We start from the raw sequence: 23,258 nt of genomic DNA, 5'->3' as shown, positions 1-23,258 counted from the left end.
ACTGCAGCTGCCACCTCCCTGGGAGTGTCACCATGCTGGCACCGCTCCCCCTCACCACATGCCCCAGGCCACGTGTCCAGCAGGCCAGCCCAGGCGAGGCAGCTCCCACCCACTGCTGGGTGCAGCAGAGCCCCTGCCCATGCCGTGTCCGACCTCCTGCCTGGCCCCAGCAGGTGTGGGCAAGGCCAGCCATGAGATTTTCTAAACTCCCATCAAATATTTAAATAGGTATTTGAGCTCATGTATAATGGGATTGCCTGCACACTGCTCCCTATCCATTTGTGGTATTTAAGGAAGTCGAATATTAAACACCATTGTATTAGCAAAACCGCCGTCTGCCTAATTGAGTTACAAACGGGGAAGGTGCTGATGAATAAACAATGCATAATGCATGGCCCATGAGCAGGATGCGGCCAGGCCCCTCGGTGCTGGGGCAGGGACCAGGCTGTGTACGGTGCTGGGGCCAGGAGGGTGCTCGGGCAGGGAGTGGGCCACAGGTACTGGTGATGTTGATGGCAGAGCTGAAGGTGGGAGGAACACAAGTGCATGCGAGGGACATGTGCCAGAGCATGGCACAGCATGGCATGGGAAGGCACGGCATGGCATTGGATCTCCTGGCCTCATCCTACACAGGGATGCTCAGAAACGGAGCCAATGAGAGCAACCCAGCCGTGCAAGGAACAGAAAGATTATGAAAATGAAAAGTAAATAATATGGATGTTGAGGACCTAATTCTGATAAGAGGATTTTCAAAATTAGCCATTTGCAAGAGTAGATTAATGGCACACAGTGCCGGGGGCGGGAAAAGCTCCATTAAGATGTGTGGCAAAGCCCATCCCAACACAGCCTGCTCCTCGCAGCCCCCAGCGCTTGAAGAGCTGCTCCCTGCTTTTTAAGGAGATGGATTTGCTGCTGCCAAGAGAGAAAACAGGGTGGCTGGAGGGGCTCGGGCACAGCGCAGTGCCACCCTGCATACACAGGTCCTGTGGCCACAGTGCCATGGCACCAGGACCTCACTGGAGAGCACTGGGGCCAGCAGTGCTGGGTGTCTGTGCTTGGGCAGACAGCAGGGTGGGCACGGTAGTGGCACATAGGCTGGGGTCCTCAGGGCTGTGCCTGGCACCCCCAGCCTGGGCGTAGGGTGGCTGCACCAGCGGCAGTGTGGGGCTGGGAAAGGGGGAGTGGGGTGAACACGTAGTGAAGGCACTGCCTGTCACCCCATGGGGTGCCCCGTGCCAGCCAGTTCAGTGGGTGCTCCCGGCCAGAGCTGGTGCTGATGCCCCCCGTGGCAGTAGCGTGGGTGCTGGGGCAGGGACATCTCCATACGCGCTGGGCTGCGCAGGGGCAGGAGGCTGCGGGGACTCAGAGGGGCTCTTTGCGTCCTCTGGCTGGGATTTTCTATCCAAGCAGCCAAGCAGAAAACTCATTACAGCCTGGCACAAAGGCAGCGTCACTGTCCCCATCCCTGTCCCCATGCCTGGCTGGGGGCTGGCATGGCTGCGAGCAGCAGGAGGGTGTCCTGGACAGGGGCAGCCGGAGGGGCTGGAAGTGGCCATATGCTGTCCCCTACCACTGTCAGTCCCTTGTGCCCCTCACCCCAGCCCACGGCTTACAAGTCCCCTCCCCAGCCTGACACAGATCCCCTGCTCTTTGGCACAGGTGGGTCAGGTGTGGGTCTGAGGTGGGTGCCAGCATCTGCAGGGCCTCCAAGGCCATGTGTGGGGCAGGGCAGGGTGCAAGCAGCCCAGGCACCCTGAGTCCCTGGCGCTCCCGCAGCAGCAGTAGCAGCAGACAATTAATTAGCAGGGCAGTGGGAGAGCAGCCGGCGGAGCTGCGTGGGATCGATGGACGCATCGACCGCCCGGGAAACACCAGCCCTCCCAGCCAGAGATGTGGCACTGGGGTGGGCAATCAGGGAGCCAGGCAGGGAACCAGGTAGGGAGCCTGGCAGCCCCCCCGACCCCACAGCTGGGTGCTGGCGGGGGGGGGGGGGGGGGGGGGCTGTGGGCTGCAGCATCACCAGCCCACTCCAAGGGAACACCAGGGTTCACAGGGCCAGGAGGGGAAGGACAGGCACCGGTGGCACTGCCTGCTGTGTGCCCTGTGCCCCAGCAGCTCTGGGGATTGCAGCTGCTCCCCCCGAGCCAGGAGAGTGAGTGGTCCCTTTGCCACGCTGGGAGGACCTGGGGGTGTTAATGAAGCCGGGGTGGGGGGGCTCAATTAGCAGCTGTTGGGATGCATCTGTGTTGAGGGAGGTGCAAGCTGGTCCCTTAGAGCTGGCTGCATTGGCCGGTGCAGGCAAGGGACAGGGCTGCACCGTGCCTGTGCTGAAGGCTTGGGGACAGCATGGGCACGGTGCCTGGGAGGGGACAAAACCCTGCGGGCATGTGCCACACAGACGAGGGGCACCCAGGCCATAGTACAGGGCCAGCAGAGCAAATCCCAAAGGGGTCATGGGCAAGGGACACAGGGCAGGGTGGTGGGGACAGCTCTGCCAGCAGCAGGGCGCTGCCTGCAGCTTGCTACAGCACTGTGCTGCAGCCATACCTGCAGGTCTGATGCCTGCAGGTCTGTGGCCACACATGTCCTGTCCCTATGCCTATCCCTGTCCCCATCCCACCTTCCCACTCCCCTCGCCTGCCTCTGCCAAGCAGGACGTGCCAGTCCGTTCCCGCGGGGAAGGAGAGTGCTCAGCCATGTTGCAGGAGCCTGGTTGTCATCCAGATGAGAACTGACAGCAAGGGGCTCTTCTCAGGTACAGGCTCCCTGCAGCACAGGGCAGGATTTAATGTTCCCTCTCCACCTCCTCTGCTGCTGGCACTGGGGATGGCCCTGCAGGCACTTAACCCCTTCCCGACCGTGCCAACCTCTCCACACAAAGCCCACCATGTCAACCCCACCGTGCAAACCCAGCTGTGCAAACTGTGCTCTGCAGCCCTCTGTGCAAACCAGCTGTCGGAGGGCAGCAGCCCAGCATGGGCAGGCAGCACCAGCCCTGCCATGCCTGCCTGCTCCACACTGCAGGGACAGCAGGCAGGGAACAGGATCAGCAGGCAGAGCCCGAGACCAGGAGCAAGACCCATGGGTGCAGCCCCTCTGCTGCACCCTGCTGTGTCCTGCCTGGTGCGGGAGACCAAGCATGAAGGGGTCCATGGGCCCCTTGCCTCCCACATCTCCCACACTGACTGCTGTCTCCATGGAGGTTGTCATGGGAACGCTGTGCTGTAGGTGCCCCTCACCCTGGGTACCCCTCCTCACACGCCATGCTGATTCTGGATGGAGGACAAGCTCAGCCTGCACCCTCACCAGGGCCTGGCAGGGTGGGCAGAGAAGGCATGGGGCACCTCATGGGGGCTTGTCCCCCCAGGAGTGCTCAGAGGATGCTAGTGGTACCCAGGGATGGAGGTCCCCTGCATGCCCATGTCCCCCCTACCAGGGCCCAGAGCACCCTCATGGCCCCAGGAGGGTGATGGGGCAGGAAGGTGGGCACAGACACCATGGGAACAGTGTGGTGCAGCCCCAGCGCCAGCAGCCGCGCTGCCTGCCCACTCCCACAGTGAGCCAGCGCTGCCTGTTCTTCCCGGCCCACGCGCCAGCCACGGAGCCAGCAGCTCCTTCCCCAGTTACTTCGGGGGATTTTAACCCTGCAGCACCCACTGGTTGCAACGGGATGGGTGTCTGCACCCATCCTGGCACCAGGTGCGTGCCCGGGGAAGGATCTGTCCTTGCTGCCGGAGCTGCCAGAGCCGGTGGCGTAGATAGAGGCTGTGCTGGCAGCCTGCCGAGCTGAGTCGTGGGCCAGCGGCGCCTGGCCCTGGCTGCACGCCAGCTGCCGGCAAGGTGACCCTGCATGGGCACCCAGCACCACATACCTGCACCGCCTGCCTGGAGAAGGGGACACGGGTCACCATCCCTGCACCAGCCCAGCGCCATGCTGCTGTGCCCACCCCTGCTGTGCCCCACAGCGACCCTGGCCCCACATTCCCCATCCCTGCGGTGCCATGCATGTCTCTGACCCCGCATCCTCCCCAGCCCCACATTCCCCATCCCTGTGGTGCCACGTATGTCCCTGACCCCGCATCCTCCCCAGCCCCACTGGGTGCCACAGCACCCTGACCTGTATCTCCTGCCCAACGCAACCCCTGGTCCCCCAGCTCTGTCCTTGCCAGCCCTCATGCCTTCACTGCCCCCTGCCCCCACCTGCAGCCCTGCCGCATGTCTGCTGCCATCTGCCTCTCCCTTTTGATTAGTATTAATTTTTAATTATGATTATTGACAGGGCTGCCAGCTTGGCTGCCAGCTGGGACAGCTGCCCAGCGTGAAACAGGCTGGGGGCAGCCCTGGCACTGCTGTGCTCGCTCAGTGGCTCCTGGCAACTGCTGTCCCTATCTGGGGGGTCCCCGAGTGCCTCCCACCCCCCTTTGTCCCCCAAGTAGGGACCCTGAAGTGCAGGAGCTGAGGATGGAGGCCATCATGTCACCAAAGGATGGGCTCTAGGGGGGCACTGCCAGCCCCCCAGCTGGCTGGGCTGCTTTGAGCCCATAAAGCCGTGGAGATAGATGGCCCCTATTACTTTTCCAATCAAACAAAACCCCACCGCGGCTGCACGTGAATGGCAATGAACCTCGGCACTGCGCCACAGCCTCTGCCACCAGCCCCCCTGCCTGCCCCAGGTAACCTTGGCCTCCCGGCATGGCGGGGCACAGGGCACCCCATTGCACCCAGGACGGCAGTGAGGGGACAGGGACAGCATGCCAGCCTGGCCTGGGGGGCAGCCCCCGGTGGGAGCCGGGCCAGGCAGTGGAGCAGGTTGAAGGGACAGAGGGACAGGCAGCCCCCGGCCCTCACCCACTTCACGCTGCCACTGCTGGGGTGGTGGCACAAACAGGTGCCATTAACAGTGCGGTGGATGGGGGGTCCCGGCACCCCACGTGCCTCCGGCCCCCGGCCCCAGCTTCAGCCGGGGCAGCCCGTGCCCCACTCGCTCCTGCCTGCCCCTCTCCGGGGCGTGGGGGCAGCTCTGCGGGCCCACCGCCAGGGCCGGCTGCCAGCGCTGCCGTGCCGAGCTGGCCAAGGCCGGGCGAGCGGCACCATCGCGTGGCGAGGGGCCGGCAGCGCAGGCAGCGCAGGCAGCGCAGGCAGCGCAGGCAGCGCAGGCAGCGCCCCGCCCGCCTTCTCTCTTCAGTGCCCCCGACCCCCCCCGCCTGCAGACACCTCAGCCGTGCCCCCTCGGTCCTGCTGCCGGCCGTGGGGTGGGTGCTGCCTGCAGCACCCCTGGCCTGGGTGCCCTACAGGGGAGGGCAGCAGGGTCCTGTCCCCTTTGTCCTGCGCAGAAAGGCAGCTCAGGGCCAGCACATGATGCAAGGACATGGGGATGCTGCCTGGCATGCTGCGTGCCAGGGACGAGCTCCCCCCTCCCTGCTCTGGCAGCATCTCTTGGCTGGCACAGGGGGCAACACGGGGTGGTGGAGGGCAGGCAGAGCCCTGGCACAGCTGCCCCTGTGGCCCCAGAGAAGGGCAGCCAAGTCCCAGGGACACAGCTATGTGCAGCCATGGTAGTGGCCCAGAGCACGGCAGGGCTCAGCATCTCCATGAAAGCTGGTGGGGCTTCACTGCAGACAGCCACGGTCCCAGGGTGCCATGGCCCCACTGTCAGGAGGTGAGCAGGCACCTCCACCTCAAAAACCTGAATGGAGGAGAGGGGGAGGATGGAAGTCAGACCCAGTGATCAAAAACACAAATAGAAAATTAAAGGACAGGGCATGGGCTGGAGCAGGAAGGAGAGGAGTAAGGGAGCCCTTCTGCAGCCAGTGCCAGGACAGGCAGGAGGGACAACAGGGGGTAAGGGCCATGGAAAGGAGGAACCAGCAAACTCCCAGGGCTCAACGGACTGGGGCTGTGAGCCAGCGGGTCTGATACCAATAAACCCTTGGGAAGCAAATAAGCTTCATACCACCTGGGCTGCAGGTGCCTGTGGCAGGGATGTGAGCAAACAGCATGAGGAGGATGCTGTGCCACAGCCCCAGCACCAACTCTGCGAGGACACTGGGCTGCCCGCAGCTAGGGAGCTGGTCTTCCCAAAAAGGCAGACCCATGTCCCACCAATGTGCAGGGGCTTGGGAAAGATGGGGACCAGCTCCCCAGGCTGAGCTGACCCAGAGAAGTTGGGCTCTGGTACCCCCTTCCCACACCCAGGCTCACAGGGCAGCGAGCTGTGCCCATGCCTGGGCCAGGGGAGGACAGAGCCCAGCATCCTCCTGAGGGCTACCCAGGGCCCCCAGAGCAAAGGGACACCCCCACAGCCCCAGGGGGAGGGGCACTGGGACACACACAGTGCCCCAAGCCCACAGTGATGCCAACTCTGTGCTCCCAGCCCTGTTCACCCAGCAGGTGGGTACAGGATATGGCATTGCATTGTCCCCCTCCCAGGACACACCCCACCCCCCCACCCCCCCCCAAGAAAAAGCCAACCCAGGGTGCCAGAACCCTGGCCCAGCCCTGGACACACAGACCATGCTCAGCTGCAGGCATTCATTGTGGAATAGGACAGGAGGACCCTGTGGGCAGTGCCCTGCTCCCCCCACAGTCACACCACAAACTTGGTCTTTGTGAGGGAACTGCTCTTGGTGGCTGTGTCTGCATGGGCCTGGTATCCGATGGACACCTTCTGTGACAAGCCCAGGTGCTCCTTGTAGACACGCCTGGAGGAGGGAAGGGGTTGTGTGAATGGGGCAGCATCACTTCTCCCACAGGGTCCCTGCCCAGGGACTCCAATCCCCCCAAACCTGGCCCTGCGCAGCCCCCCCGCCCCAAAGCTGCATTACCCGATGTGGGTGACCCCTTCCCGGTTCTCTGCTTCCCGAGTCCAAATGGCTATCTTGTCCCCCTTGGCACGGATGTTGATGACTGCTCCGCACACCTCATCGCTGTACTCGTCAAACATCTCTCCAATGAGGCACAGCAACTGCCGGGAGAAGGGGAGCCCAGGACAGTCCCCACTAGGGCTCAACACTGCGACAGGGGAAGCACCGCTGCCAGGACCCAGCGGGGCAGCCCAAGCAGGACCACACTCACCGTCTCCAGCCAGAAACGGTCCAGCTCGGTGTGCCGCTGCTGCTTGGCCAGGGTGATGAGCCAGCGCCCGCCACGCTTGTTCTGGCTGTCCTCCCACATGGGCTCAATGCCATCCTAGGGATGGGCAAGGGGATGGTCAGGGGCACCAAGTACCTGGCCAGAGCTAGCTCAGGGAGCTGTGAGCACCCAGCCAGCCTTCCCCTCCCACCCTATGGCCAGGACACCCTGCCAGCCCCACTGGCACCCAGTGTGGCCCCATAATGCTGGGTGCTGCAGGGAGCTCTGAGGAGGGACTGCAGTGGCGGGGGTGTCACACCTTGAAGAGGGAGTAGTCACAGCCAGATGTGAGCTTGCTGGCAAGCTGGATGTGGTTGTACAGCCTGTGCCGGGTGGAGACAAGACACAGAAGCAGGTGAGAAGAGGTGCCTCAGGGACCCCTAAGCACTCTCCTCTAGCCCAGACCCCCTCATCAGGGCCTCTCCAGAGGGAGCATATTGCCCGCTTGTGGCTCACTCACGCCCAGAAGTCCTCTACAGTGCTGAACTTGGTGACGAGACGCAGGTTTGCCTGCCACATCTTGCTCTTGTCATTCTTGAAGAACCACAGTGCCCACCTGGGGAGGGGGGATGTCAGCCATGCTGGAGCCCCCATCCAGCCCTGGGACCTCCCTCCCAGCACCAGGAGGGGCTGCCCATGGCCAGCCCCCCCCCCCCTACCTGTTTTGCAGAGGGTGCTTGCCCAGGCTTTCTGCCAGGAGCAGTTCTCGCTGCTGAGCCCTCTGCCGCTGACGCCGCTCATCTTGCCTCCTCTGGGGAAGGAGGGACAGCCCCGAGGAGCCCCACAGGCACTCCATCAGGGAGCCTGCAGCCCCCCAGCCCCCCCCCATGACACAGATCCCACAGCTGGGAGCCCCAAGGAGACAGCAGGGCTGCCTAGACTCTGCTGCCAGGCCCAGCCCACAGGGAGAGCACTCACCTGCTCCCCCGTAGCCATCCTGGCTAGCACAGGCTCCCCTGAGCTGCCCTGGCTCTTAAGTGGCCACAGGTGGGCGGGATGAGGCAGCCATCCCAGCTGCAGCTGGTGGGGTGGGAGGGTGGTGTGCTGGGGAGGGGGTACCAGGCCTGCCTCTCCCGGGGAGCAGGGAGATTGGGGGATCCCCCCCTAGGGCAGGGAGCTGGGGGATGAGAGCAGGAGATCAGGGCGGGATGGGATCAGGATGGGGGGCAGGACGAGGTAAGGTGGGGACAATGTGGCATGGAATCAAGATGGTGTGGCACAAGGCACGTATGTGAGATAGCATCGGGATGGGGGTTTGGGATGGGATGTGGTGGAGAGGATGGGATCAGGGTAGGATGGGATGGGAACAACAGGGGATGGGAGTGGAATGGGATGGGGAGAGGGTGGGATGTGATGGGGAGCGGATGGGATCAAAATTGGATGGGGTGGGGACAGGGTGGGATGAGGTGGGAAGAGGCCATGAGGAGGGGATGGGATCAAAATTGGATGGGGACGGGAATAGCGTAGGGACAGGGTAGAACATGGAGGGGACAGAGATGGGGACAGCCTGTAGAGGGGAGAGGATGATATCAGGACGAGATGGGATCAGGATCGGGAGGAGATGGGATGGGGAGAGTGTGGGGTGGGAACGGGACGTGATGGGGACCGGGGCACGACAGCGTGGGAAGGGATCAGGCCAGGTGGGGATGGGGAGAAGGCTCGGCGCGATGGGCCCGTCCCGGGGGTGCCGAGCCGTGCGGGCAGGAGCCGGCGCAGGGCCGGGGGTGCCGCTGCCGTGCGGGGCGGGGACGGCGGGGCACGGCTCCGCACGGCCCCGCACGGCCGGGACAGCTCAGCCCGGCTCAGCCCGGCGCGGCGCGGTCCCCCCCGCGCATCACGGCGCAGCGCGGCGCAGCGCAGCGCGGCCCCGGCACAGCCGCACTGAGCCCGCCCCGCCGCAGCCCGGCCCGGCCCGGCCCGGCCCGCCCGTCCGCGCCGCCAGCGAGCCAGGTCGGGCGGGCAGCGGGGCCGGGGCCGGGGGCGGGCGGGCGGCGGGGCCGGGGGCGCGGGGATGCGCGGGGCGGGCGGGAGCGGGGCCGGGCCGGGGGGGCCGGGGCGGGGTGAAGCCGTGCGGCCTCTCCCCGCAGAGCCGCCATGGAGGTGTTCATGAAGGGCTTGTCCAAGGCCAAGGAGGGGGTGGTCGCCGCCGCCGAGAAGACCAAGCAGGGGGTGGCCGAGGCCGCCGAGAAGACCAAGGAGGGGGTCCTCTATGTCGGTAAGGGCCGGCTCGGCCTGCCTGCCCCCTGCCTGCCCCCTGCCTGCCCCCTGCCTGCCCCCTGCCTGCCCCCTCCTGCCTCCTCCTGCCTCCCGGCTAATCCCTGCCCGTCCCCCTGCATGCCCCGCCGGCCCCTCTGCCTGCCCTTGCCAGCTCCTGCGTTTGCCCTTGCGTCCTCCTGCCCGTCTGCCCGCCGGCCCCCCCGTCCCTGTCCCCGGCCCCGCTCCCCGCCCCCGCCTGTCACTGCCCCACCGGGACCCCCCTGCGGCGGGGTGCCCCGGGGCAGCGGGCCGGTGGCTGCAGTGCTCTGCCCGCGGGGCATCTGCGGGGGGGGGGGGGAGGACTGGGCCCCGCGGGCAGGGGCAGGACCTGGCAAGTCCCCAGGCTGAGGGGATGGGACCCCCGGGGACCGGACCCCCTGGGGCTTCCGGTGGTCTGAGCCCGAGTGCCCCGTGGCTCCCTGCCGGGGATGCTCTGGGGCAGGAGCGTGGAGGGACCATGATGGAGGAGGGGACCGCCGTGCTGGGATGTGCCCGGCTCAGACCAGCGGGGCTGGGGACACGTTTGTTCCCCTTGGAGAGGTCGTGCCCAGGAGCACATCCCACACCGCGGCTCTGCTGGCATCTCCCCTACACCCAGCCTGGTGGCTGGGGGGTCCCTCTGCGCTGCCCCTCGGGGCTGGGGTCCATTCGGGGCCAAATCCTAGAAGGTGCCGCTGGCAGGGAGGAGGCAGCCCCCGGGCAGGCTGCGTTCTGGGCTGTGGCGTTGGGCTGCTTGGGCAGGGCGCTGTGGCCGCTCCTGCCTGCAGCAGGAGGGAAGGCGCAGGGCTGGGGCTCCATCCTGCTCCGGAGGGCACCAGCTCTGCGGAAGGGCTGAGGCCCTGGAGCTGTTGCCCTGGGTGGTGGTGGTGGGTGCTTGCCCTGGACCCCCACTCTGCCCAGGAGTGCGTGCTCTGGATGGGCATCCAGCGGCTCAAGAAGCTCCCCGAGGCCCCATCCTGCAGGAGCTAGCCAGCCTCTGCTATTCCCCCTGTCGCAGGCACCCTGCACCCATCCCGTGGGGTGTCCTGTCATCTGCGGGTGGTGTTGCTCTGCCTGAAGCAGCCTGGCAGGGTCGGCATGGCCAGCGGCGGCACCTGGCCCCAGGCTGTGCCAGCTGTGGGGCTGCCCGTGCCGTGCTGGCACCAGCTCTGGGTGTGGATGCCAGCTCCCGTGGGAGGCTTTGCTCAGCGGCATGGCCGGTGTTCACCCCGTGGGGCTGTGCCCCAGCACGGCGCTGGGCCACAGGGTCTCTGCCCTCGTGGCATGTGGTGGTGGCCCCAATGCTGCCCAGCTCGGGCTCCTGCAGGGACCGGAGCCGTGTGGGTGCTTGGCCCCCCAGCTGCCCTGGCGTGGCTGGGCTGGGCCGTGGGCAGGATGTTGCCCCAGCTCACAATGCCGTGCCAGGGTCCCAGGCACAGCGCGTGGCACCGCCTGGCCGCTGGCCCCTCTAACCCCATCTCTGTCTCTTTCTACCCCCAGGGAGTAAAACCCAAGGTGTGGTGCAAGGCGTCACCTCAGGTACGGTTCCCTCCAGCTCCCCACCACCGTACCCCTCTGGCCCCAAGAGTGCTGCGGTGCTAACGAGATCAGAGGCTAATTGAGGGGCTGATGTCACCCAGCCAAAGCCTCTTACATAATAGGGCCCGCAACAAAGGATTTGTGGAGGCTGCTCACACTCCCTGCCCAGCTGCAGAGCAGCATCCTGACCCCCTCCCCTCCCCAGCGCCCTGGCAGGGAGATGGGGAGGGTCTGATCCTGCCCAGCGACAACCTGCTAGCCCCCCGTGTGGCGTGGGGCATGGGGCAGTGGCCGGGCACCCCTCCCTGGCACGGGGGGGGCACTGACAGGCACCCGTGGCTCTTCCAGTGGCTGAGAAAGCTAAGGAGCAGGCGTCCCAGCTGGGAGAAGCTGCGTTCTCGGGCGCTGGCAACATTGCAGCAGCCACTGGGCTGGTGAAGAAGGAGGAGTTCCCTGCGGACCTGAAGGTGAGACACCCCCGCCCCAGGCCACTGCCATGCCCACGGGGAGGCCCACGGGGAGGCTGGGACGTCCCCAGGCTTGGTGGGGAGCCCCTTGGCTACTCCCCAGCCCCATGGGAGGGATCCTGCAGATCCCCAGCTGCCCTGCCTGTGCCCAGGGCAGGGACATGTCGCTGCCCCGAGCGTGCTGGCTGCATGCCGTGGCCGCTGCGGACGTGTGCATGCGTGGGCTCCTGCATGGCAGCCTGGAGCGCGGGGCCGCGATGCATCGCTCCAGCAGCTGCGAGGTGACCTGACAGCTGCGGGAGTGGAGGGACGGGGAGGGGCAGCGGGTTCGCATCTCACCGCCCCCATGAGCTGTTGGCTTCCAGCTTAGCCCAAAATAGCATCAGCTGAAGAAATGAGGCCACCGCCGCTGCTGCACGGGGGGGATCGGCTGTCCCCCTTTCCCTCCCGCCAGCCACTCTGCCAGCCCCGGGGAGGGGTTACCCAGCACCGCCCTCCCCAGCTAGGGATGCAGGATGCTCCCACAGGCCTGCCAGCACCTGGAGCCCCCATGTGCCAGCAGCCATGGCCTGCCTGGGGCTGAGGCTGGGAGTGGGGCAGGGATGCGCACACCCACGCTCTGCTCCCACGGACCCCTGCCTGTCATCCCCCAGCTAGGTGGGCTGGTGTGTGGCCAGGGTGCCCACTGGGTCCCACTGGTGCCCCCCGCATGGAGCCCCCAGTGTCCTGGGTGTGTTGCTGGTCTCTGCCATGTCCCCCCAGTCTGGCAGGGGCAGAGAATGTGGATGCTTTGTGGGGGGCTGGGTGCGTTGGACTGACCCCCTGGTTCACCCCCAGCCAGAGGAGGTGGCCCAGGAGGCTGTTGAGGAGCCGCTGGTCGAGCCGCTGCTGGAGCCAGAGGGGGAGAACTACGAGGAGCCCCCACAGGTGAGGAGACAGGGGGGCACAGGGCACCACAGAGGGCACGGTGTGCCAGCGCTCAGCGCACCGGTGGCCACTGCTGTCCAGAGCAAAGCCTGGAGCCTACCTGCTCTCAGGTGCCCCATGCACTTAGCCCTGCAGCCTTACAGGCAGGCTGGCATGGGGCTGGGGGGAACAGGGGCTCTGTGCCCCACCTGAGCTCTCTCACTGGCTTTTTTTCCCCCCATCCCACAGGAGGAATACCAGGAATACGAGCCAGAGGCATAATGGACCCTCGTCCTTGCCTCTTCCACCAGCAGCACAACGAACCGCCGGTAGCTCCCTGCTCCTCCCCAGCCGGCCCTGGCCAGTGCTTGCGTGCCAGGGAGGAGCAGGGGTGCCCCTGCCCCGTTCGCTCACGAGTTCTTCCTCCAGTTCCGTTCCAAGGGACCGTGTCTGTGTCGCTGTACCATGTCTAGCAGTGAGAAAAACCTGCCGTGTCTAAGCCCCCGAGCCCTAGCGTGTGCCCAAGCCGTGGGTGCTGCCTGCAGGGGCTGGTGTGTGTGCGTGCGTGCGTGCGTGCGTCTGTGAAGCCCGGGTTTATCGCTCTGTATCCCTCCCAGCGCCATAAACCCTGGCTGCGTCCTGATGTGTCTGTGTCTGTACAAAGCATGTTTACCTGCTCGCGGGCTGCTGTACATTTTGCTTGCACGCATGTCCCTGTGGTTCTGCTCTGGTCATCGTGGAACTATTTTTTTTTATATATATCTCTCTATCTATGTGTGGACGGGTCTTTTGCCTTTGTGAACCCTTGGCGCCCAAACCCGCTCCCCAGCCTGCTGGATGGTGACGGTGCCTGCGCCCCCCCTGAGGTCCCATAGTGCCGACGCTGTGTTGTGACGTGGCATGGATATCCCCCCCACCCCCATTGCTGGATGTGCAATACGAGGGCAGCTGCCAGTGACACAGCTGCCCCCGTTTCTGTGAATAAAGCCAACTCTTGTCTGTAGCCCCCTGGTCCTGGTTGTGGGTTCCCTGGGGAGAGGGGTGGTCCTGCGCTTTGGTGACAGGGCTCGTTTGGGAAGAGGAATGAGGGGCTGGGGCAGACTAGTTGGCCTCTTCTGGCTGCGGCAGTGGGCAGGACTGGGTCCTTGTTAGGACAAGATGCCTTCCTGTCTGCTTGCTGCTGTGTCAGCAGCAGGTCACTGTGTCCTGGGCCTCCAGCTGCGCTATAGCTGAGGCTGGGACATGGGCAGTGTCCCTGTGCCACCTGTTTGTGTGCTGGCTGCGGTGCTTTGCATCTGAAGGTGAATGCAGGGGGCCTTTGGGGCTGAGGACCGCAAGCCAGAACAAGGCTAGACATAGTCCTGGGCTTCAGCACGGGTTCCCTGCCAGGAGATGCTGGCTGTGCTAGCAGAGGGGGTTCAGGTGCTGGGCACCGGCTTCCCCCGTCCTCCCTGCAGCAGGATGTGCTGCTGTTCATGAGGCACCTCCCAGAGGTGCACCCTGGTCTTGTGCTAGAAGCGCAGAGCAAAGGGGAGCCTCTCCTCTGCTGTCCCTACTTTCTGATGTAACCTTGCTCCCCTCAGGGGGCCAGGGACATGGCTAGCACCCACAGCTCGCTCGGCTGCAGTGTGACAACCTCAAGGGAAGATGACTGCCACACAGCACTACACGATGTCCACCACAGCAGTGGGTCCTGTGCCCACCCGAGCGCAGTCCTTGGGCCTTCAGCTCCCCCAGGACGGGTCCACCAACCCAGCCTGAGTACCCAGCCAGCCTCTAGCCCCTTGACTGCAGCACAGGCTGGGGTGAGAGGCTGGGCTGAGTCTCCCTCCCATGAATATCAGATTAAATCCCCATCAGTGCTAGCTCACCAGCTTTGCCAGCAAAGAGTGAAGCTGCAGCAGTCAGCATGGACACACAACAGGTTTGCTGATGCCTGCAAATCTCCACCCTGGCTCTGCTGTCTCTGTATGCGCCAGTTGCAGCAGTGCTCGCAGCGCCCAGCGTGTGTTACTAAATGGACCAAGACAGCTGTTCCTGGGGCTGGCTGTGCCATGGGTTGTCCCCTCCTCTACAGCTAATCGCGTTTTCTTCTTCCCTTGTCCAGTTCTGCCAATCATGGGCAAACAGACCCAAACGAGCATCAGCACAGCTTCCCCCAGTGCCCAGGGGGCTGTAAAGGGGCTGGGGCAGAGGGGGTGTGAGGGAAGACAGCCCCCTGCCCAGGAGAGCTCAGAGTCCGGCAGCAGGGAGAGAATGTGCCCAAGCCAACCATTTATAGAGACAAGGATGTCCCCTCTGTGCAGCACACAGTGTCCTGAGCACCCCCTGCACTGCAGGACTGTGACCCTCACCGTGCGGCTGGCAGTGATGCCGGGGCAGCCCTACCAGGTGCTGTGTCAGTAGGTGAAGCTGGCCTGGTTGTACACGGTGAGCACCTTCTCCAGAGCACACAGGTAGGCAGCAGTTCTCCGGTCCAGGCCCAGGTTGTACCTTGCAGCCACAGTCATAATTTTCTGGAGAGAGAGGAGAGCTGGTGTGTGCTGGGAGGCTCTGGGGGCAAGGGGGGGGGCGGGCAGAGGACCTAGGGAGGAGGGTGCAGGCAGTGCCACACATGCAAGCACAGGCCAGGACCTGGGAGCACCCAAGAGGGGAGAGGTCACCTCTGCACCAAATGACCAAGGGGACTGTTCTGTAAGACCTGGACCCCCCTACAAGGGGCTCTGGAGATGTTCTCTCACTGCTCCCCCACAGCACTCCCCTGGGGACAGACCCTGCACCCACGGGTGGGCTCCACACACACCACTCTCACTGCTGAGCGTGGCACATAGCCACCTCCGTGAGGGGTGGCATGAAAACCCCCCACCCAGCACTGCACCCCTGGCTCGTGTAAGCAGCCCTGGAAACGGGGCACAGAGGTTGGTGGGAACATGGATTGGTGGGAACAGGGAGTGGGACAGGGACCCAGTAACAACAAGGGATGCTGCTGAGCACGAGGCTTTACCCAAAGTGTGGATATGAAGATGAACCCAGGCCTCAAGCTGACCTGCCAGGAGTAGTGATGGGGTGCTGTGGGTGGGCAACCTTCAAATACAGCCCAGAGCCTCTGCAGTGAGGAAAGGGACCCAAGAGCAGGGATGGGTGGGGAAAGAGCCCTTGGAGGTACCTTGGCTGACTGCTCCATGGTGTAGGCTAGTCCCAAATACACAATGTCCTTCTCTGAGGCAACCTGATGGAAATAACAAGTAAATCCTTTGTGAGAAGGGCTAGAGGTTGCCCCCCCAAACCCATTTATCAAACACATCCCCTCTGCTTGGTGCAGCAGCACCACAGGTGGTGCAAGCTTGGCTTGCCACCTCTGCAGCTGGTTCCAGGCTCCTAAGGGACTCCCCGAAGCAGCCAGCAGCACCCTCAGATGGTGGGGCTGTACCACCACACATGGCATCTCCACCCCATCCCCTCCATCAGTGGGATAAGAGCATGGGGAGCTTTGTGTGTGACACAAGCTCAGCTTTCAGCACTGGGGCAGCAGACAGGAGCATCTGGGAATGTGAAACAAGTGAGCCAGGACAAACCTCCACAGTTAGAGGCACTTACTGTCACAGGAGACTGGATCTCTGGGGATGGAATGATGGGGATCTCCCCTCTGGCCTTGCCAAACCACTGCTCCAGCTGTGCTGAACTGACTGCAGGAGGTGATAGCTGGATTCCTACTCGTACTTGAAGCTGAAGCAGCTGTAGCTAACGTGGTTCAGGTTCTTCAGCCACTCAAAGAAGGATGCAGTCACACCACCTGCATTCACATACAAATCCTGCCAAGGGCAGTACACGCTTTTCAGATTTGCAGCTTAGGGTGACCCTGAGAGCCACAGTTGATCTGGAGATCTCTCCTCCTCTACCTTGGGTCCCTCCCCATACCCTTGGGCCAGAGCCCAATGTCCTGAGGTCACTTGGATGGCTGAATCTTAGAGCCACGCTGGCTCTGCAGTGTCACTAAGCAGAGACACCAGCTGCTGTGACTCCCCATGTGATGTGGCACAGTTTGCTGTTGGCCCGTCAGCGACCACAGGATATCCTGGTGCTGGCCCGGAGCCCCCTGTTGTTGCTACAGCCAAGAACCAGGAGGGTTCAGGAGGGAAACCAGCACCTGAGGTGCTCAGGACCTGGGGGCAAGGCAGGGAACAGGCCGAGACAGCACCATCAATGCTGCCTGATCCCAGAGCCTGGCAAAGCCCAGCCTGATCCACACCAGTGCAGCTAATGCCATGTGGCCCTACCATCTCCCCATGTGTGTGTGTATGGTCATACCGGGATGACCAGGATGTTTCTTTGCAGGAATATCTCATGTGCTGCTGGTGTAGTGGGGCCATTGGCAGCTTCTGCAATGATCTGAGAGCACAAGCAAAGCAGAGAGGAGACAGGCAGAAGAAACAAAAGAAAAAAGCAGTGACGGGCTGCTTTCCCTGCTGCTGGGATCCTCCCCACCAGGCCAGTTCTGGTGGCAGGGATCTGGGCACTCGCCTCCCTACCAGAGCTGTTCAGGATAAGCAAAAGCTCAGACCTCATGTTTCGCACGGAACACTTAACAGGACCGTGACACCTTGGTGGGCACCATGCAGCATCTAGGCACAATTTGAACAATCCTCCTGCACCTCACACTGAGGGGGAGCAGTCAGCTGCCATGGCACGGCACAGGGCAGGGCCATGGGTGTAGCTCAGCCCTTCTTACAGGAACAGATGATTTTGCACTGTCTGCCCCAAAGCGCTTGCCAGCTTGGTACAGCTCCTAATGGCACCCCTGGTTCCTGAGACCTCAAAACCAGTCTCCAAACACAGCAAAATTATACACACAATAGCCAAGGACTTTAGCCTTCTCACTCTCTGCCGTACCAGTGAAGCAGAAAGATGTGTGGAAAGGAAAGGGATGAGCAAAGGCAGGGCCATTCCCGAGGGCACTGTGGGCAGCAGCTCCAGGTGCAGCTTCAGTTCAAAGCCTCTTCCCCGCGGCAGGGAGCTGCGCTGGGGAGCGAGTGCTCGCAGAAAGCGCGGATTGCCGGCTGCAGGCAAGGCTTCAGCTGTGCCGTTTCCAGATTTATTTCTGCCTTGCAGAGAACAGCGGCCGGAACAGCAGGAAACAGGCAGCTGTGGGCAGAGCGGGCAGTGGATTGGGGCAGCAGTGCGTGGCAGAGAGCAGGAGCTCCTGGAGCTACAGCAGGGGGAAGCACCTCACCACAGTTGTGAGCAGGGAAGGGAAGGTCCTTCCTGGGAGAAGAAGGGAAAAGGCATGGCTGGCACCCTCAGAGTCCCAGCGACCTCCCAGGCTGCTGGGCAAGGCAAAGCTAACGCGGGCCAGACCCACAGAGCACCCAGAAGTGATGGGGGGTGCACCCACAAGCAGGACCTTCACCACAGGTAACATCACCGCTCTCTGTGGCTGGTTTGGAGGTGACAGAAACGTGAAGTTGTCATTGGGGTCGGCTCTTTCTATCTGGTCTGGCAGAGCCCCCTGTGTTGTGCCACCCCTCCGCTCTGCCAGATGCACAGGTGAAGGTCAGTCGCAGCTTCTATTTTATGAGTGACTGGGTGGCTACAGAGAAGCCTTGAGAGTGAGCAGCACAGTGCCCCTGGGCTGCTGGTTTGAGTTTCTAAGGGATCAGCTCTTAGAAAATGATCCACACACAGCAGGTCTGAAACACTGCTCAAATGCGTGCCAGCTGTCACAGAGTGTGGAGAGCTCTGGGAAGTCATGTCCAGGCAGCACTGCAGGAGCTGAGACTGCAAGCTTTCCTGGAAAGGGGGGGCAGAAAGGTCCTGAGGAATTGTCCTCTTCAAAGCTCTAGCTAGGCTGAGCACTCATCTGCAGCACAAAGGTCTTGCCAGGGAAGCCAGGGCTCAGGCCGATGCAGTCCATGTAGTCTGTGTTGGTGATGTAGTTCTCAATGCCATGCAGGACCCCGTGCCCGGTGGCAGGGTGTCACCTATGGATGCCACCCTGGCTGATGGGCTTTCCTGTCACACGCACCTGGGCATTTATGTCCTGCAAGGCTGGGATGGGAAGAGAGAAGGTTAAGGTCTCATCTGGTGCAAGTCCTCTAGAGAGGACTTTCCCCAAGCCTCAGCTTCCCTCACGCTCCCCTAAGCCACAGCTAAACCTAAAGCAACTTGCTGGCATGGGCCTCTCGGTACAAACCCTCACAGTGCTCATGGCATTCCAGGCTCCAAACCAGCACTTTCAGAGCTCACCCGGTACCCCAGTGTGTGGATGTATGTGTCAGTTATCCAGGACATCTCCCACTACCCAGTACTGACATCAGGGACCAGCACGTCAATCCCAGGCCCTGTGGAGGTAAAAAAATCTGTCAAATCCTGTCTTTGCAATTCAATTGATCTGCTCCAACCAATGGCATGTTACAGCCAGGTGGTTTCAGCAGGCTGGTCATGGCCTTGGGCACACCAGGGAGTCCCTTGACCAAAGTGTGGTGCTGCCCATGTCCCAGGGTGTCCCCAGGTTCTCTCAGGCATGAACAGCTTTGGCTTTCACGGAGTCTTTGCTTTGTCCTTTCCCAATATTTTCAAGTAAAGAGAGAATGTAAAGGTCGTTGCCTTGTGACCAGCACCCACTGAGCTCTCTATCACACACTGAGGCAGGAGAAACTTTCACTCCTCCCTGTGGCTGCGCTCGCTGGTGGGGATGGAGGATAACTCCCAGGTGAGACCCCAGCTCATCAGTAGCTGGGTGGCAGCCTGGGCCAGCCCTGCCATGCTTGGCACTGCACGAGGCTCCCTCTGCTCCAAATTCACAGCACGGGCAGAGCAAAGCAGTGAATGGACAGCAGAGCACAGGGGTGTGAGTGCTGTGGACAGGCAGCGAGGCAGTGGCAGCCTCTGTGCTTGCCCAGCCAGGCAGCTGCTGCCTGCTCCCCTGCCTGCAAGCCACACACCGCTTACAGACCTGGGACAAAACCACCCTCCCCTGTAAATCCCTTCTTGGCCTTTTCTACAGTAAAATGCCTCATTATTTCCTCCAGCTAATGTTCCTGTGCAAGAACAACAAAACACAGCTGTTACTACAGGCCCCAAGAAAAATCACAGAGCCATGGTACAGCATCCGGCAGCTGCCCTGCCCTGCCTGTACAGGGCACACCCTTACGTCTCCAAGGAGTTAATTACAGCAGCTGGGGTCCCTGGGTTGAAAAAAAGAGATGTGTGAACTCCTAGTCCCTTTGCTCACTGCCCTTCCAACCCCTTGGTGATTTGCACCTTCCCCCAGCACAGCAGGCAGCAGCAGGAACGTCTCTACTCCAGGCTCCTTCAGCGTGCCTCTGGTCACATGCACTGACCCATAAACCAGAGTTTGCCACCCCTCTCCCCCCTCCAAGCTGCTTTTCGCAGTTGCTGGGTGAGTGTTACTCACTACAAACGTCTCCCCCCACTTGCCAGAGTGCATTGCTGTGATGCGCACAGAGAGGGAGGGCTGTGCAAATGGAGCGTGAGTTATGGGCTGTCGGCGGGGGAAGGAGAGGAGTGAACTCACCGACTATTTCCTCGGATTGATCCTCACACCCGCCATGGCACCACCAAAAAGAACGTCTGGAAAAGACAGGGTAAGGCAGAAATGTTCTCTGCCAGCTCACCTGCTACAGCAACCGTGACCTTGTTGGTGAATCCAGGCAAGGGGCCACTGCTTCCCCACGCCACACACAGCCCCCCCTGCAACGCCATGCAGCCTCTGCAGAGCAGAGCTGAAGGCAGGACAGGATATAGACCCTGAGCCTGCCACAAACGCCACCAGCCAGAGCTGAATCCATGACAACCCAGGAACAGAGACTGCATCTGAGAAGCACGATGCTTGACGCTCCCTGATTAACACGAACAATCCCAGACTGCCAGTGGTGTATTCTGCAGCCACAGCAAGCCCTGCCCTCGCACATCCGTGCCCAGGGGAACATCCTGCACTTCTAGAGCACTTCTGATTTTCAAAGCATCTAATGAGCTTTTCTGACTCACTGTATCACGGCCCCATCCCATGTCCAAGTCACCACATGCTTTACATTCCCCTTGTACTTACCCACTGCAGCGCATTTGTATGTCATTAATGCAGCCAGGGCTTTTACTTCATTGACACCGATTGAACTGCTGAAACAAACCCCTGGGAAAGGAGAGGAGAAGTGAAGAGTCCCTGCCTTTTTGCCACAAATGGCACAGAGGCACTGTAGGAAAGGCTCTGACTCTTCTGAAACAACAGCATCTAGTTGCAATAGGCGATCAGCATTCAGCTAGACCTGTTTCTCCAGATCGCCACAGAATGGAAAGCAGGTTCCTACCAGCAGACACAGGCCTTTGCTGTGGCGAGAACCTCAAAGAGTGCAGCCGCAGCACAGGTGAAAGCCTCAGGCTAAGGGTGAGGGGACAGGAGGCTGGGACCCCTCAGGCTCAGAACAACTGTTGTTGCTTTGAGGTGTGTTTAGGGCAGCAAGTATATGGTGTTTAGGATAAGGAGATGAATGCACACAGGGGTACCAGCCAGCCACGCTGCTCCTGTGCTCTGCTATGAGCAGCTGGGCTGCAGATCAGGTTGGCAAAGCCACCTGCCTCAGTCATCCTTCATTCTTCTTAGGGATGCATCCATGGATGACATCCTCCTGGGCACAACTGTATGCATCCCAACCACCACCGTGTTAATGTAGACACCCTCTATGTCAGGCTCCCCATGCCCTGAGCCGGGCGGGGGCAGCCCAGCAGAGTCCCACATGCAAGGCTGGGTAAGGATGGAGAAGCATGTAGTGGGGCTGCAGCTCGCTGCCTCACCCCTTTTGCAGGGCAGGCAGTGCTGGCTGTGCTGGGCATGCCAACCCCACACCACCTCCCAGGCACTGCTGTCCCTGCACAGGGGAAGGCCACCTCCAGGACATGGCTGCAGCACTGGATGGTCTCCAGGAGCCCTTGCACCCAGGGCAGCCCACCCCACTGGGCTGCTCCCACCTCCACCACGGACAGCTAGGAGGCATCGGGGCTGCCCGCTGCCAGGCTGGCCGTGCCCTAGCACTGCCCCACCACTGCCATGGTGCCCCCGCGGCCCAGCCACCGCCCTGCTGACCCTAACGTGGCTGCCCCCATCCGCCACCCTGGCAGCAGCCAATAAGACCTGCCCTGGGTGGCTGAAGGCACGCCCTTCAGCAAATGGCTCTCTGATTGGCTGATCCCCACGCAGATGGCCATGAGGGGGCGCTGTGGAGAGTGGGCTGGGCGGGGTGGGTACTTCAGGGCTCTTCTGATTGGCTGATTCTCTGGCCAATGAGAGGTGGGAAGATGGGGCTGGGGTCTGCGCAGGGAGAAGATGGACCAAAGGGGCGAGGCCAGCTCCGGGGTGTGGCCAGCCGGGACATGGTGTGGGGTCAGGGGCACCAGCTGGGGCCATGGGGCTGTGGGGTGCCCATCCTGCTCCCGGGGCCTGCACAGCCCCACACTGCCATCCCAGCAGTGGGGACTGTGCCTCCCTGTGTCCCTGTCCTTGGCTGTGCCCCCCCGCTGGCCCCGGGGCCAGGTCCTTGCCTGTACCCAGGGGCATCCAGGGCGATGTGCTCAGCCTCAGGGCTGTGGTGCCCTCCCACCCTGCAGGGCTGGGGCAGGCCAACCCCAGCCATGGGCTGTGTTTTGGGGCACCCAGGGCAGAGGGTACTGGCAGGGATCAGGTCCCCTCCCCAGCACCTCTGTGCCAAGGCCGCTGGGGAGGCAGCACTATTTTTAGGGTGCTCAGTGCCTTTGGATCTCCAGGTAACCAAGTCATCCCAAAGCACTGGCAGCTCTGGGCACGCTGAGGATCCTCCTGCTGGCAGCGCTTCCCCTGGAAAGGGGAGCCTGGGGGGCAGCATGGGATGTGCAGCTTTGGTCTGCCATGGGATCCTGGTGCCTCTGGGCATCCCCTGCCGCTCCCATTTGCCAGCACCCCATCAGCTCCGGAGTGGCCTCCAGGCCTGCAATTAACGTGGGCAGCCGCGCGTGAAGATGGCGTGGCTGCGAGTGGCCATGAAAAACCCATCGCCTTCCTGCCGGGCAGCCCCGGAGGGGACACGTTCCCCTGCCAGGCGCTGTGGGCTGCGTGCCACCACACAACCGGGCACCAGCCGGCCAGCCGGCACGGAACCAGGCCTGGGCCACGCTGTGTGCCGGCTGCATGTACCTGCTTGCACCAGCGTGTGCAGGCGCCGGCAGCATGCTGGTGGCTGTGGGGGAGCCCACCGTGTTCACGTGGCGCTGCCCGTGCCGGCGTGGGAGGTGGGCCGTGGCGCCGAGGGAGGGGGCTGCCATGCTACCTGTGCCGGCAGCCCCCTCCGCCAAGGGAGAATGCGCTTTTCAGGCAGCTGCCTGAGTCCTCGCGCGCTGCTAGCGCGGGAGTGTGTTGCCAAGGCAATGGGGACCATTTTACTCATCCTCCTCGCTATTGTTCTCCTGCCAGCCCCGAGGTGCCCAGGCAGGGAGAAGAGGAGGCGGAGGCAGCTGGCCTGGGATGAAGGCTGCCTGTGGGACAGGGAAGGATGCTCCCTGTGACCCCCCCAGCCAGCCCTGGTGGGGATGGGGACTTGCTGGGTGCTGAGATGCCAATGGGAATGGGGAGAGTGGCTGCCAGCAGAGCTGAGAGCAGCAGGTGGAAGCAAATGCCAGCAGGATGTGACCCCACAGCTCCCTGTAGCCCCCTGCCCTGCGGCAAAGTCCCAGCCAGGGGATGGGGGGCAGTTTGGTCTCCTCCTCTGCCAGGACTTGATCCTGCCCATGTTGTCCCTTATCCCTCCCAGGGTCTGTGCCCAGGCTTGAGTCTGATCCCACACAGGGCAGCATGGGATGTAAACCCATACTGATGCCCCACACTGCGCTTCCCCATGCTGCAGATGGGCAACTGGGCCCAGTCAATGCTGTGGGACTGGGATGAGCACACAGGACCATGGGCAGGGACAAGCACCTTGAGGGGGGGGACACATTGAT

The 23,258-nt window shown here is 62.6% G+C and overlaps 2 protein-coding genes and 1 pseudogene across 3 annotated transcripts; 1 reads left to right on the top strand and 2 right to left on the bottom strand.

Annotated features, from left to right (window-relative positions):
• Positions 1 to 6,519: 6,519 nt before the first annotated feature.
• On the bottom strand, positions 6,520 to 8,470 carry EIF4E1B (eukaryotic translation initiation factor 4E family member 1B). 2 transcript variants are annotated; one of them, XM_037398650.1, is made up of 7 exons: positions 8,050 to 8,470; positions 7,791 to 7,882; positions 7,592 to 7,687; positions 7,391 to 7,454; positions 7,075 to 7,188; positions 6,825 to 6,964; positions 6,527 to 6,701 (listed from the first exon to the last, which is right to left on the bottom strand). In XM_037398650.1, the coding sequence occupies exons 1-7, from the start codon at positions 8,065 to 8,067 to the stop codon at positions 6,587 to 6,589; spliced, it is 639 nt and encodes a 212-aa protein (XP_037254547.1). In that variant the 5' UTR covers positions 8,068 to 8,470; the 3' UTR covers positions 6,527 to 6,586. The 2 variants fall into 2 exon arrangements, with proteins under 2 accessions (XP_037254546.1, XP_037254547.1); XM_037398649.1 differs by having other exon boundaries at positions 6,520 to 6,701; positions 7,791 to 8,469.
• Positions 8,471 to 8,930: 460 nt separating this feature from the next.
• Positions 8,931 to 13,281, top strand: SNCB (synuclein beta). Its single transcript, XM_037398651.1, has 6 exons — positions 8,931 to 9,081; positions 9,219 to 9,346; positions 10,867 to 10,905; positions 11,254 to 11,372; positions 12,210 to 12,299; positions 12,528 to 13,281. Exons 2-6 carry the CDS (start codon positions 9,226 to 9,228, stop codon positions 12,558 to 12,560), a joined length of 402 nt encoding a protein of 133 aa, XP_037254548.1. The 5' UTR covers positions 8,931 to 9,081; positions 9,219 to 9,225; the 3' UTR covers positions 12,561 to 13,281.
• LOC119152321 lies at positions 13,024 to 20,386 on the bottom strand (annotated as a pseudogene).
• Between the last annotated feature and the right edge of the window lie 2,872 nt (positions 20,387 to 23,258).

Source organism: Falco rusticolus, chromosome 8 (genome assembly GCF_015220075.1).
Source record: "Falco rusticolus isolate bFalRus1 chromosome 8, bFalRus1.pri, whole genome shotgun sequence".
In the NCBI taxonomy this organism is placed as follows: Eukaryota; Metazoa; Chordata; class Aves; order Falconiformes; family Falconidae; genus Falco; species Falco rusticolus.
This window is presented reverse-complemented; position numbering and strand designations above follow the sequence as displayed.